Source organism: Myxine glutinosa, unplaced genomic scaffold (assembly GCF_964187855.1).
Source record: "Myxine glutinosa unplaced genomic scaffold, kmMyxGlut1.1 SCAFFOLD_1193, whole genome shotgun sequence".
Taxonomy (NCBI): Eukaryota; Metazoa; Chordata; class Myxini; order Myxiniformes; family Myxinidae; genus Myxine; species Myxine glutinosa.
This window is the reverse complement of record NW_027617288.1, coordinates 62473-76097: the sequence shown is the minus strand read 5'-3', so window position 1 is coordinate 76097 and position 13625 is coordinate 62473. Positions and strand designations below refer to the sequence as shown.

General features: G+C 56.2%; 1 protein-coding gene across 1 annotated transcript in view; it reads right to left on the bottom strand.

The window, feature by feature from the left end:
* Window positions 1–2375: 2375 nt before the first annotated feature.
* LOC137439857 (uncharacterized) overlaps window positions 2376–13625 on the bottom strand; it is a 59629-nt gene continuing 48379 nt past the window's right edge. Inside the window, exon 8 of the mRNA XM_068136020.2 lies at window positions 2376–2831. Within this exon, the coding sequence (XP_067992121.1) occupies window positions 2808–2831 (24 nt within the window). The 3' untranslated portion in view covers window positions 2376–2807. The remainder of the gene's footprint in view (window positions 2832–13625) is intronic.

Sequence of the window (13625 nt, the reverse complement as noted above, 5' to 3'; positions counted from 1 at the left end):
GGAGGGGTCGATGTGAGGAGATGAAGGGGTCGATGTGAGGAGATGAAGGGGTCGATGTGAGGAGATGAAGGGGTCGATGTGAGGAGATGAAGGGGTCGATGTGATGAAATGGAGGGGTCGATGTGAGGAGATGAAGGGGTCGATGTGAGGAGATGAAGGGGTCAATGTGAGGAGATGAAGGGGGCAATGTGAGGAGATGAAGGGGTCGATGTGATGAAATGGAGGGGTCAATGTGAGGAGATGAAGGGGTCAATGTGAGGAGATGAAGGGGTCGATGTGAGGAGATGAAGGGGTCAATGTGAGGAGATGAAGGGGGCAATGTGAGGAGATGAAGGGGGCAATGTGAGGAGATGAAGGGGTCAATGTGAGGAGATGAAGGGGTCAATGTGAGGAGATGAAGGGGTCAATGTGAGGAGATGAAGGGGTCAATGTGAGGAGATGAAGGGGGCAATGTGAGGAGATGAAGGGGGCAATGTGAGGAGATGAAGGGGGAAATGTGAGGAGATGAAGGGGTCAATGTGAGGAGATGAAGGGGTCAATGTGAGGAGATGAAGGGGTCAATGTGAGGAGATGAAGGGGTCAATGTGAGGAGATGAAGGGGTCAATGTGAGGAGTTGAAGGGGGCAATGTGAGGAGATGAAGGGGGCAATGTGAGGAGATGAAGGGGGCAATGTGAGGAGATGAAGGGGGCAATGTGAGGAGATGAAGGGGTCAATGTGAGGAGATGAAGGGGTCAATGTGAGGAGATGAAGGGGTCAATGTGAGGAGATGAAGGGGTCGATGTGAGGAGATGAAGGGGTCAATGTGAGGAGTTGAAGGGGTCAATGTGAGGAGATGAAGGGGTCGATGTGAGGAGATGAAGGGGTCGATGTGATTAGATTGAGAGGTCGATCTGGCAAAACAGACGATGGGTGATCCCATAGCAAACCAGATCACACGGACCATTGAGAAAACAATGATAGAAGTCACGTGACGCTAAGAACATGCATGACCCTTAAAGACCCGCGGCCTTGGGTGTCGTGGTTGGACCTCGTGCTTCAATATGTTTTCACTAACATTAAACGGTTGAAAGTTCCAAAGGAAATGTTCATAAAGTCCTTCCGAAACGGAGTTGACATTAAAGGGCATTTTATTCAGGGTGAATCCCGTCCTGGGACTTGAGTGCCAAGTTGGAATCCCGTCCTGGGACATGAGTGCCAAGTTGGAATCCCGTCCTGGGACTTGAGTGCCAAGTTGGAATCCCGTCCTGGGACATGAATGCCAAGTTGGAATCCCGTCCTGGGACATGAGTGCCAAGTTGGAATCCCGTCCTGGGACTTGAGTGCCAAGTTGGAATCCCGTCCTGGGACATGAGTGCCAAGTTGGAATCCCGTCCTGGGACTTGAGTGCCAAGTTGGAATCCCGTCCTGGGACATGAATGCCAAGTTGGAATCCCGTCCTGGGACATGAGTGCCAAGTTGGAATCCCGTCCTGGGACTTGAGTGCCAAGTTGGAATCCCGTCCTGGGACTTGAGTGCCAAGTTGGAATCCCGTCCTGGGACTTGAGTGCCAAGTTGGAATCCCGTCCTGGGACATGAGTGCCAAGTTGGAATCCCGTCCTGGGACATGAGTGCCAAGTTGGAATCCCGTCCTGGGACATGAGTGCCAAGTTGGAATCCAGTCCTGGGACTTGAGTGCCAAGTTGGAGTACCTCCTCCTCCTCTACCTCACCCTCCTCTTTCTCATCGCAAGTTGTACCCATTGTCCCACAAGTTGTACCCATTGTCCCACGGGTTGTACCCATTGTCCCACGGGTTGTACCCATTGTCCCACGGGTTGTACCCATTGTCCCCGTGTTTTACCCCTTGCCCCACGTGTGGAACGCATTGCCCCCGTGTTGTACCCATTGCCCCCGTGTTGTACCCATTGCCCCCGTGTTGTACACATTGCCCCCGTGTTTTACCCCTTGCCCCACGTGTGGAACCCTTTGCCCCACGTGTTGTACCCCTTGCCGCCCGTGTTGTACCCCTTGCCCCACGTGTTGTACCCCTTGCCCCCCGTGTTGTACCCCTTGCCCCACGTGTTGTACCCCTTGCCCCACGTGTTGTACCCCTTGCCCCACGTGTTGTACCCCTTGCCCCACGTGTTGTACCCCTTGCCCCACGTGTTGTACCCCTTGCCCCACGTGTTGTACCCCTTGCCCCACGTGTTGTACCCCTTGCCCCACGTGTTGTACCCCTTGCCCCACGTGTTGTACCCCTTGCCCCACGTGTTGTACCCCTTGCCCCACGTGTTGTACCCCTTGCCCCACGTGTTGTACCCCTTGCCCCACGTGTTGTAAGCCTTGCCCCACGTGTTGTACCCCTTGCCCCCCGTGTTGTACCCATTGCCCCCGTGTTGTACCCATTGTCCCACGTGTTGTACCCATTGCCCCACATGTTGCACCCATTGTCCCACGTGTTGTATCCATTGTCCCATAGTTTGTACCCATTGTCCCATCTCATGTGTTGTACGTTGTAGCCAATATTGCACATGGCCTTGTCTTGTCTTTTCCTGGTCCTTGATTGGGTGTGAAACATTTACATCACATGCGTTTCAACAAATCACGGACACCAGTGGTCAAAACAAGGCCTCGACATTGCGTCATCGTCGCCTCGTTCCCGGGCGATGCACCTAACAGCATTTGTTGCTTCCGACCCCGGTCACACGACGTCCAATCCTTCAATCCCGCGGCCATTTCCGAAGCAGCTTTTCCATATTTGTGTCCACCAGGGATACAAAACCGTCTGACTGGTTCCACCTGCTTTCACGGACAGCTTTGCTCTCAGTCAACGGATGCCAATGGAAGTGACCTGGGAAGAGAATGAAAGACAAAGGGAAGGGTCTTGCATCACAGATTTTATGATGGCGTAAAGAAGTGAAAATTCCAACACTGATCATCCTCACATTTTGTGATCTCAACAGCACACGGTCTGCCCACTAGCTATGACAGCCAGGTGTACACAGGTTGTTGATTAATTAAAGCAAGTTACACAATCCCTGAATTCCAGACGGAACCTGGCAAAAAGACGTACATGCAGGTCAGAGCAAGTACGTTTCTGTTGAATCATGGTCGGGCAGAGCCAGCGGGGACGCAGCCATTCTTCCGGGTCCCCTTGTTGTTGAGCCCCATGGAGGCACACAAGAGGGAGTTGAAGTTGGAGGAAAAGGAAGAGTGCGTGGAATCCAGGGAGTGTGCGAAGAAGCAGAGTAGGATTGAGACACGAGCGAAGACGATGAGGAAAAAGGGGGGGATGGAGGTGGAGGAGAACTGGAGCTGAGGAACTGTTAGGGGGAGAGAGATCGGTCATGAAAAGGTGAGTATCACGATGGGAAGGTGAGACTGGTGAATATTACTCAAAACGAAGGAAAGACAGGTGAGTATTACTTAAAGGAAGGAGAGACAGGTGAGTATTACTGAAGGGTCGAAGAGAAAGGTGACGTGGATGGGAAATTGGGTGGTTCTACATGACATGTGCACAGGATGGAGGGAGGGAGTGATAGAAAGGTGTTGAGGAAGGGGAGCAAAAAAGAAAAAGGAAGTAGGGGAGAGGAGGGAAGGACAGGAAATGTTTAACGAGAAGAGGTGAGGGGTGGGATGACACCATTTCACCTGTATTAAATTGTACAGACATGTATGTCACTCAAACAGGTGGAATGGTGTTTCATCGACATGATCAAGATGAGTGGAAGCTCGTGGGAAAAATACCAGGGTAGGAAAAAACAAGAAGAAAGAGACAATGTCTTTGTCCAAAAAAAAAAAAAAGTTTAAAAAACAAGACTCAAAGTCTCACAGTGGCCGAGCCGGGCTTGTTTGATACTTAAAGTTGAAGAGGATAGAATGATCTGGGTGGAGGTACAAAAAAAATGAATGAATAATCGTTTTAAGGCCATTTTACCCGCGAGAGCGGGGGTTAGCCTTGCGGGCCCCATGACAATCATGGTTCTGTGGTGCGGGAGCACACACGTTGAACAAAGGTAGGCCACAACGCTTTGGTTATCATCGAGCTCTTTATTCATTGCTCACTCATCCGCACTGGAGCGCTTCGGGCTGCGCGCCCGGTGTATATCCCGCGGCCACGCCTACCCCTCGGGCGTGGCCGCCGCCCACTTGGTGCGTGGAATGATGCCCTCACGCCAGTGAGCTTTCGTGTCCGCCACACGCGCTCCCCCAGAATTCCCGTGCACCTGGAGGGCCAGTTTGTGGGGCAACCGGATGACCCGGCCGAAGCGCCCTCTGGCGACTGGCGGCGTCCGGGGTGCAGGGATGCCTCCGGTTGCACCCGGGATGGGTGCAGGACCGGGGGGCTGCGTGCCGGCGGGCCTGGGCGGTGCCGGGGGTCCGCCCGCAGGGGGGCGGCCCTGACGCGGGGGCCGAGCCACCGGCGGTGGGTGGTCCACGTCGAGGTGGGCCGGCTTGAGGCGATCCACCAAGACGCGGTCGGGTGTGCCGCCGATGTCCAAGGTGAAATGTTTCACCCCGGTCTCCAGCCCGCGGAAAGGCCCGTCGTACGGGGGCCGCAGTGGTGTCCGGTGGGCGTCGTGCCGGACGAAGACGTACTCCGCGGTGCGAAGCTCCGGGGCGACGTGCATAGGCGGGTGCCCGTGGTGCGCCGTCGGCACCGGGGCGAACCTCCGGGCGGAGTGCTCCTGCGCCGCGGACCATGGTGCCGTGGGGTAGGGGAGGAACTCGCCCGGCACCCGCAGCGGCTGTCCGAAGACCAACTCTGCCGCGGATGCGCGCAGGTCGTCCTTGGGCGCCGTCCGGAGGCCCAGCAGGACCCAGGGGAGCCTGTCGACCCAGCCGCCGTCGCGGAGGGTGGCCCGGAGCGCGGCCTTCAACGAGCGGTAGAACCGCTCGCACAGGCCGTTGGCCTGGGGGTGGTAGGCCGTGGTTCGGTGCAGCTGGACCCCGAGCCCCCGCGCGACCGCCCCCCAGAGCTCCGAGGTGAACTGGGGGCCACGGTCGGACGAGATGTCCGAGGGGGCGCCGAACCGGGCGACCCAGGTGGCGATGAACGCCTGCGCGATGTCCGCCGCCGTCGTTGCCGCCAAAGGCACGGCCTCCAGGCACCGGGTGGTGCGGTCCACCATGGTGAGGACATGGGTGAAGCCCCGCGAGGGGGGCAGAGGTCCCACCAGGTCCACGTGCACGTGGTCGAACCTACGTGCCGGCACCGTAAACGGGGCCATTGGGGCCTGGGTGTGCCGGTGCACCTTCGCGCGCTGGCACGCGAGGCACGTCCTGGTCCAGCCGCGGACGGCCTTCCGGAGGCCATGCCAGACAAACTTGTCGGCGACCAACCTCTGGGAGGCCTTTGTGCCCGGGTGGGACAGGCCGTGGATGGCGTCAAAAACCTGGCGCTGCCAGCCCGCGGGCACGATGGGGCGAGGCCGCCCGAGGGAGATGTCACACAAGAGGGCCGCGCCATCGAACGGCACCTCGGTGACGCGGAGGCCCGTGACGGCGGTCCGCAAGGCCTGGACGCCGGGGTCGGCGGCCTGGTCCGCCGCCATCCAGGCATAGTCGATGCCAAGGTGGACTGCGTGGGCGACGGACCGGGAAAGGCAATCCACCACCGGGTTGTCCTTCCCCGCGACGTGCCGGATGTCCGTCGTGTACTCGGACACGGCCGAGAGGTGACGCTGCTGCCGGGCCGACCACGGCTCGGCGACCTTGCCCATCGCGAAAACCAGTGGCTTGTGGTCGACGAAGGCCGTGAACGCATGGACCTCGAGCAGATGGTGGAAGTGCCTGACCGCCAGGTGAAGCCCGAGCAACTCGCGGTCGAAGGTACTATAGCGGCGTTCGGGCGGGCGAAGCTGCCGGCTGAAGAACGCCAACGGTTGCCAGGCACCACGCACCCATTGCTTGTGCACCGTACCCACCGCGTAGTCCGAGGCGTCGGTGGTGAGGGCGATCGGTGCATCGGGCGCCTGGTGCGCGAGCATGGTGGCGTTAGCCAAGGCGAGCTTCACGCCCGCGAACGCCGCGTCCATCTGCTCGGTCCAGGTAACGTCACCTTTGCCCGGCTTGCCCCGGAGGGCCTCGTGCAAGGGGCGCAGGAGCTGGGCGATGCGGGGCAGGAACCGATGGTAAAAGTTTACCATGCCCAGGAACTCCTGGAGCCCCTTGATCGTGCGGGGGCGCGGAAACCCCTTCACCGCCTCCACCTTGGCCGGTAGGGGGACGGCCCCGTGCCTGGTGACGCAGTGCCCCAAAAAGTCGATGTCGGCGATGCCGAACCGGCACTTGGCGGGGTTCACGATGAGGCCATGCTGGCCCAGACGTTCGAAGAGCGTGCGGAGATGGTGTAGGTGCTCTTCGCGGGATGCGCTGGCGACGAGGATGTCGTCCAGGTACACGTAGACGAAATCCAAGTCGCGCAAGACGCTGTCCATTAGGCGCTGGAACGCCTGAGCCGCATTCTTCAAACCGAAGGGCATCCGAAGAAATTCGAAAAGGCCGAACGGCGTGATGACCGCCGTCTTCGGGATGTCCTCCGGCCTGACGGGGACCTGATGGTAGCCGCGTATGAGGTCCACCTTCGAAAAGAAGGACATGCCCGCCAACCGGGTGGAGAAGTCCTGGATGTGGGGGACGGGGTAGCGGTCGGGGGTGGTGGCGTCGTTGAGGCGCCGGTAGTCCCCGCATGGTCGCCATCCCCCGCCGGGCTTTGGCACGATGTGAAGCGGCGACGCCCAAGCACTCTCGGAGCGCCGCACGATGCCGAGCCGCTCCAGCGTAGCGAACTCCGCTTTAGGTACGGCGAGCTTCGTCGGCTCGAGGCGGCGTGCCCAGGCGTAGACCGGTGGCCCGGCGGTGGGGATGTGGTGTTCCACCCCGTGCTTGACGGCCCCCGCCGAGAAGGTGGGCCGCGTGAGGGCCGGGAAACCCGCGAGGAGGCGGGTGAATTTGTTCGCTGCCGGAAGCATACAGATGAACCTGGCCGGAACCGAACCGCTCAGCAAGCCGCCCGGCGAGCCGCTCGATGAGCCGCTCCGGGAGCTGCTCAACGAGGCGGGCAGCGCGCAAGCGAGCGAGCTGAATGTCTCAGCCTGGACAAGCCTTCTGTGCTTGACGTCCACCAGTAGACCATTGGCACACAGGAAGTCCGCGCCGAGCAGTGCCATAGGCACGTCGGCAGTGACGAACGACCATCGGAAAACCTGCCCTCCGAACCGCAGAGAAAGGCAGCATTTTCTGTACGTGTGAATGGACGTACCGTTTGTGGCAAGCAGCGCGGGGCCCCGGCCCGCGGACTGCTTGTTGGACGTACTGGCGGGAACGACAATCACCTGCGCTCCCTTGTCGCACAGGTAACGGCGCCCGGATAAGGTGTCCGTGATGAACAACAGGCTGCCAGTATGGCCGACACTCATGGCAGGAAGCGAGCGCCCGCCTAGTTGATTCCCGACCTGCCAAAAGTACAAGGCGGGCAGGGCAACAGGACCTGGCCTTGTGGCCGAATCTGGCATGGAAATGGCACCAGGTCTGGCCCGGTGGTGATCGCCACACCGGTTGCGACGACGGTGGTGGGCGGGGCGTGGCGGCGGCCACGCACGGATCCGCCAAACCTACGCCGCGCTCGGAAGGAACCGAACGCCATGCCACGCGGCGATCCGCCAAACCTACGCCGTATTCGGGAGGATCCAAACGCCATGCCACGTGGCGATCCGCCAAACCTACGCCATGCTCGGAAGGATCCGAACCACCCGCGCCGTGTGCAGCGCCGGGACCCACGACGGCCGTGCTATATGCCGGCCACGCGTCGTGGGCTGCGAAATACTTGTCTGTCTCCCTGGCCAGAGCCCGCGGTTCCGTAATGGTCGACCCGGCAAATGCGAGCCGCACCTGTACAGGCAGCGCACAGAGGAAGAGAGCACGGAACAGGAAATCCGCACGGCCGTCGCCGAGCAGGGCTAGCATGTAATCCATGCGGGCGGACGGGCGTGTGTCGCCGAGGGCGGGAAGGTGCAAAAGACGGTCGGCCTCTGGGAGGCCAAACGTATCGAGGAGCAGCTGCTTGAGCGCCGCGTACTTGCCCTCGTCCGGCGGGTGCCGGAGGAAGGACACGACGCGCACGGCCGTGCCGGAGCCAAGGGCAGCGACCACGTAGACGTACCTCGTGTCGTCTGCCGTGACGCCCCGGAGCTGGAATTGGGCCTCGGCTTGAAGAAACCAGGTGTTGGCCTGCGCTTCCCAGAACTCCGGCAGCTTGATCGCGTTGATGACCATTGCGCGTTCGGGGGTTCAACTACGGTTGAACCAGTCGGAGGTCACCAATGTGGTGCGGGAGCACACACGTTGAACAAAGGTAGGCCACAACGCTTTGGTTATCATCGAGCTCTTTATTCATTGCTCAATCATCCGCACTGGAGCGCTCCGGGCTGCGCGCCCGGTGTATATCCCGCGGCCACGCCTACCCCTCGGGCGTGGCCGCCGCCCACTTGGTGCGTGGAATGATGCCCTCGCGCCAGTGAGCTTTCGTGTCCGCCACAGTTCCCTGTTTGAGGCAATGTTTTTATGGCCGGATGCCCTTCCTGATGCCAACCCTTGGTCACGCTCTTACGATGTGCAGGGATACGGTGTAATAATAATAATAATTCATTTATTTTGTATAGCGCTTTTCATGAAGCCCAAAGGCGCTTTGACAGAGTGCAAAACATAATGCATAACAAAACATGAAAACAACAATTGCAAAAAGACAAGAATCAATAGGGAAATATTTAAAGCAAAAGGAGGGAGAAGGAGAAGTGATAGTCAGGGGTTAGATGCTGTGGGTTGAATGTTGAATGCAGTGCTGAACAGGTGGGTCTTGAGTGATGTTTTGAATGTGGTGAGTGAGGAGGAGTCTCTGATGGTGTGAGGTAGTGAGTTCCAGAGGGTGGGAGCAGCGATGGAGAAGGCCCTGTCCCCCCAGGATCTGAATTTGGTCCGGATGGGGGGGGGGGGGGTCAGGAGGTTGGTACCAGCAGAGCGGAGGTTGCGGGTGGGAGTGTGTCTGGAGAGGAGGTCAGCCAGGTAGGATGGGGCCAGGTTATGGAGGGCTTTGTAGGTCAAGAGGAGGATTTTGTACTGGATTCTCTGGGAGATGGGGAGCCAGTGAAGCTTGTAAAGGACGGGGGTGATGTGGTCACGGGTCCGGGAATGGGTGAGTAGACGGGCAGCGGAGTTCTGAATGTATTGGAGTTTATTGGTGATTGTTGAGGGTGAACCATAGAGGACGCTATTGCAGTAGTCCAGACGGGAGGTGATGAAGGCGTGGATGAGGGTTTCTGCAGCCGTGGAGGAGAGGGATGAGCGGAGACGGGCGATGTTTTTCAGGTGAAAGAAGGCTGTCTTTGTGATCTGTTTAGTGTATTTGTCGAAGGAGAGGGTTTGGTCAAAGATGACGCCAAGATTCCGGATGAGAGAGGAGGTGGATACTGGGATACCGTCGATGTTGAGGGCAAAGTTATGGGTGGATTTTGTGAGCGTTTTTGGGCCAATGATGATTATTTCAGATTTATCACAGTTAAGTTTGAGGAAGTTGATTTGAAGCCAGGATTTTATTTCAGAGATGCAGTTTGTCAGGATAGAGTGGGTGTCGGTGGAGACGGACTTGGTGGAGATGAAAAGCTGGATGTCATCGGCGAAGCAGTGGAATTGGAGACCATGACGGCGGATTAAGTGACCGAGGGGGGACAGGTAAAGGATGAAGAGGAGGGGGCCAAGAACTGAACCTTGGGGGACACCTTGGGGGAGGGGAGCAGTGGGGGATTTGCAGTTATTGATGGAGATGAACTGGCGTCTGTCAGAGAGGTATGATTTAATCCAAGAGAGGGCAGTGCCGGTAACGTTAAAGGTGGATTCAAGTCGGGTGAGGAGGATGGTGTGATCGATGGTGTCAAAGGCAGCGCTGAGGTCAAGGAGGACGAGAATGTTGAGGTTGCCAGCGTCAGAGGAGAGGAGAAGGTCGTTGGTGATTTTGAGGAGAGCAGTTTCAGTACTGTGGTTGGAGCGGAAGCCGGATTGGAATGTTTCATACAGGTTATTGGCAGAGAGGTGATGTTTGAGTTGAGTGGCTACAGCGCGTTCCAAAACTTTCGACAGAAAGGGTAGGTTGGAGATGGGTCTGAAGTTGTTTAGGGTGTCAGGGTTTAGACCAGGTTTTTTTAGAATGGGGGTAACAGCAGCAATTTGGAGGGATGGTGGGACGATGCCTGTAGACAGGGAGGAGTTTATTGTTGCAATGATAAGTGGAGAGAGAGCAGGGAGGGAGGCCTTGACAAAGCTGGAGGGGATGGGGTCAAGAGTGCAGGTGGCAGTTTTTATTCCTATGAGGAGTTCAGAGAGGTCAGTAGGGGAGACCGGGGAGAATTGAGACAGGGGAAGGCAGGATAAGGGGGGGCAGGTGGTTGGAGGGGGAGCGGGTGCGGTGGTGGTCAAGCTGTTGTAGATGTTGTCAATTTTGCGTTGGAAGAAAGAAAGGAAGGAGATGCAGTTGTGTACTGTGAATGACTGGGTGGTGGTGTCCAGGGGGCGGAGGAGTTTGTTTATTGTCGAGAAGAGTGCTTTTGGGTTTCCGGAGCCAGAGTGGATAATTTGATAAAGGTGGGCGCGATTCGGAAAATTTTAAGTCCGCTTACCGCTTATCCGCTCCGCCAGCCCGTGTAGTCCGATTCACTTATCCGCTTCAGCGGCCGAAAATCTTAGTCCGCTTACCGGTTATCCGCTTATCCGCTTCGATTTTTTAAAAGCGCTTCGACGTTTTTAAAGCGATTTTTGACGTTTCTAAAGGGAATTTAATGCTTTTTAAGCCTAAATAGCCATTTCTAACTACTACAAAGACAAACAAAGCTTTTAAGATCAAAAATATACATTTTTATTTAAATAAAATTTATTCAAAATTTATTGAAATAAAGTTTTCCACTCGACTCTACTCTACTCTACTCTACAGTTAATTTAAATATAATTTTAATATATGCAAGTTACATTAAAGAAAAATCAATTTGCCCGTCCTTTCTTTGACAAGAGAGTCTACTAGTCAACAGACTAGCAGTCTGTTGACTAGTCCTCGTCTTCCTCCTCCACCTTGTGGGCCTTCTTGAGGATTTGGAGGTTGCCCTTCATGAAGACGAGGGCCTCGAAGTTCGGTGCAGCCAAGGCCGACCTCTTAGGCCTGAGGATGTCCGACCCGTAGCTGAACACGCGCTCGACCGAGGCAGAGCTCGGGAGCGACCGGGTTGTGGATGTCGCTGTGCTGGGACTGCTGGTTTGCGTCGCTCGTGTGCCTGTCCCTGGCACTGCCGCTGGGCTGGAGAGTCAGAAATCTCTCCATCTTGACGTTATTGCCGCTCCAGCGTCCAATAAAATATTCAGTTTTCACTTATTATTCACTTAAATAAATATTCACAATTCTAGAGTTACGGCTCAGGCTAACAGCTGATTTGGCGAATCGCGATGCGCTTTAATTTTTCGGTAGTCCGCGTACGCTTATCCGCTTCGGTTTCCGGGGGTTGTTCCGATTCGCTTATCCGCTTCGAAAACGTTAGTCCGCTGCAGCGGATAAGCGGACTTTCGAAGCGGACCACCCACCTTTGTAATTTGAGAGTAGTAGTGGAGCGGGCGTGGGAGAGGGCATCTTTGTAGTGTTGTAGGTGGTCCTTGTAGGCTTGGGAGTGAACTGTGAGACCTGTTTTATTGCGGAGTCTTTCAAGTTGGCGAGCACGAGTTTTCATCAGGCGGAGTTCAGGGGTAAACCAGGGAGCAGAATGGGTGAAAGAAACTGTTTTGGTTTTTACAGGCGCAAGTTGGTCAATGCAGGAGGAGAGAGTGTGGTTGTAGTAGTCAGTGAGGTCGGAAGGGGTGTGGAGGTCAATGAAGGGAGAAGTGGACATTTTTTCAGAGAGGGTGGATGAGAATGAGGTAGGTGAAAGAGCGTTTAGCTTACGGAAGTTGATAGTGCGATAATGTCTTGGTGTTGGGGTGGGGATGTTGATGGTCATAGTGATGGCTAAGTGGTCAGAGAGGGTGAGGTCAGAGCCAGAGAGGTGGTGCAAAATTAATCCAGTGGAGCAGACAAGGTCCAAAATGTGACCACGGATATGCGTAGGAAAGTTGACATGTTCAGTGAGGTTAAAGCAGGTGAGTAAATCAGTGAAGTCAGTGGTTATTGTGGAGTCAGTGGAGTCCATGTGGATATTGAAATCACCAAGGAGGAGGATTGAGGGGGAGAGGGAACATAGCTGGGTCAGAAAGTAGGAGAAGTCAGACAGGAATAATGGGTGTGGTTTGGGAGGGCGGTAGACGACAGCCATGACTGACTGCGTGCGACCAGAGAGTTTAAAAGCCAGGTGTTCAAAGGATGAGGATGAGGCGATGGGGATGAGGCTGGTCCTGATGTCTTGACGGTGGATAACGGCAATTCCACCACCTCGGCCCTCCGAGCGTGGTTTATTGACGTAGGAATATCCATTGGGTGTGGTGAGGTTGAGCGTGTAGTAGTCCAGTGGTTGTTGCCAGGTTTCGGTGAGACAGAGAAAGTCCAGTTTGTTATCCAGGATGTAGTCGTTGAGGATGAGGCATTTGTTGTTGAGGGACCGGGTGTTGAACAGGGTGAGCTTGATGTTGTTTTGAACAGCGGGGATGAATTCAGGTGATTTAGCCAGGGTTCGCAGGCAGGAGGTGCGATTTTGTGCGTTGCCGTGACTAGGTGCGCTGGGACGATGAGTGGGAGTGCGCTGAGCCGACCAGAGGACGGGGATGGAGTGACCTGATTGTACATATACAAACTTACGACCGGAGCCACGGTGAATGTACCTGGGTCGTCGGAGGAGTCCATTTGATTTGATGGCAGAGATGCATGATGGGGTGGAGCGGGTATTGAGCAGAAGGAGCCTTGCGGCGGAGTACCCCAGAGCCATGTCAGGCAGGAGCGGAGAGACGAGACGGGGCCAAGGTTGAGGAGGTGAAACAATGGTCCCAACGCACGGGAGCAGGCCCAAGGAAACGAAGGAGACGAAGGAGCCAGGAAGGTGAAGCCAGGAGCAGAGTCGGGACCAAGCAGAGGGCAGACAGGAGCAAAGAGACGATCACGAGGCCAAGGTTGATCACGGCAAAGCGGGAAATGCAGCCGCAATCAACCGCCGCCGCTACAAATCAAGATCACGGCGGGAAAACCGCCGCCACACCGCTGCGAAGGACACAACCCACGAGAGCGTGCCCGAGGAAACAGCGAGCAGGCGAAGGAGCCGGGTAGGCGAAGCAGGGAGCAGAGCCGGGACTATGCGGAGGGCAGACTCAATGGCCAAAAAATCCGCACGACCACCAAAAAAGCAAGCCACAGACAGTGGCCCAGTCGAAGAAGCGGCGAGCATTTGACGCCTGCGTCCTCTTCAGACCGGACCGGAAGCGGAGCTTCGCGGTTGATCGCGTAGGTGTACCTACCAGTTAGCAAATAATGTAAGTATTATATCATTTTGAAGTACTCAAAGTCTCTAAGCTGCTGTCACCATGGAAGCGAAGAGATTGCATTGAGACACCATTTGGTTTATTACTTGCCGGAAAATTTTTTCCGGCAAGTATGTTGATCTGTTCGTTTGTTACTTGCCGGAAAAGATTC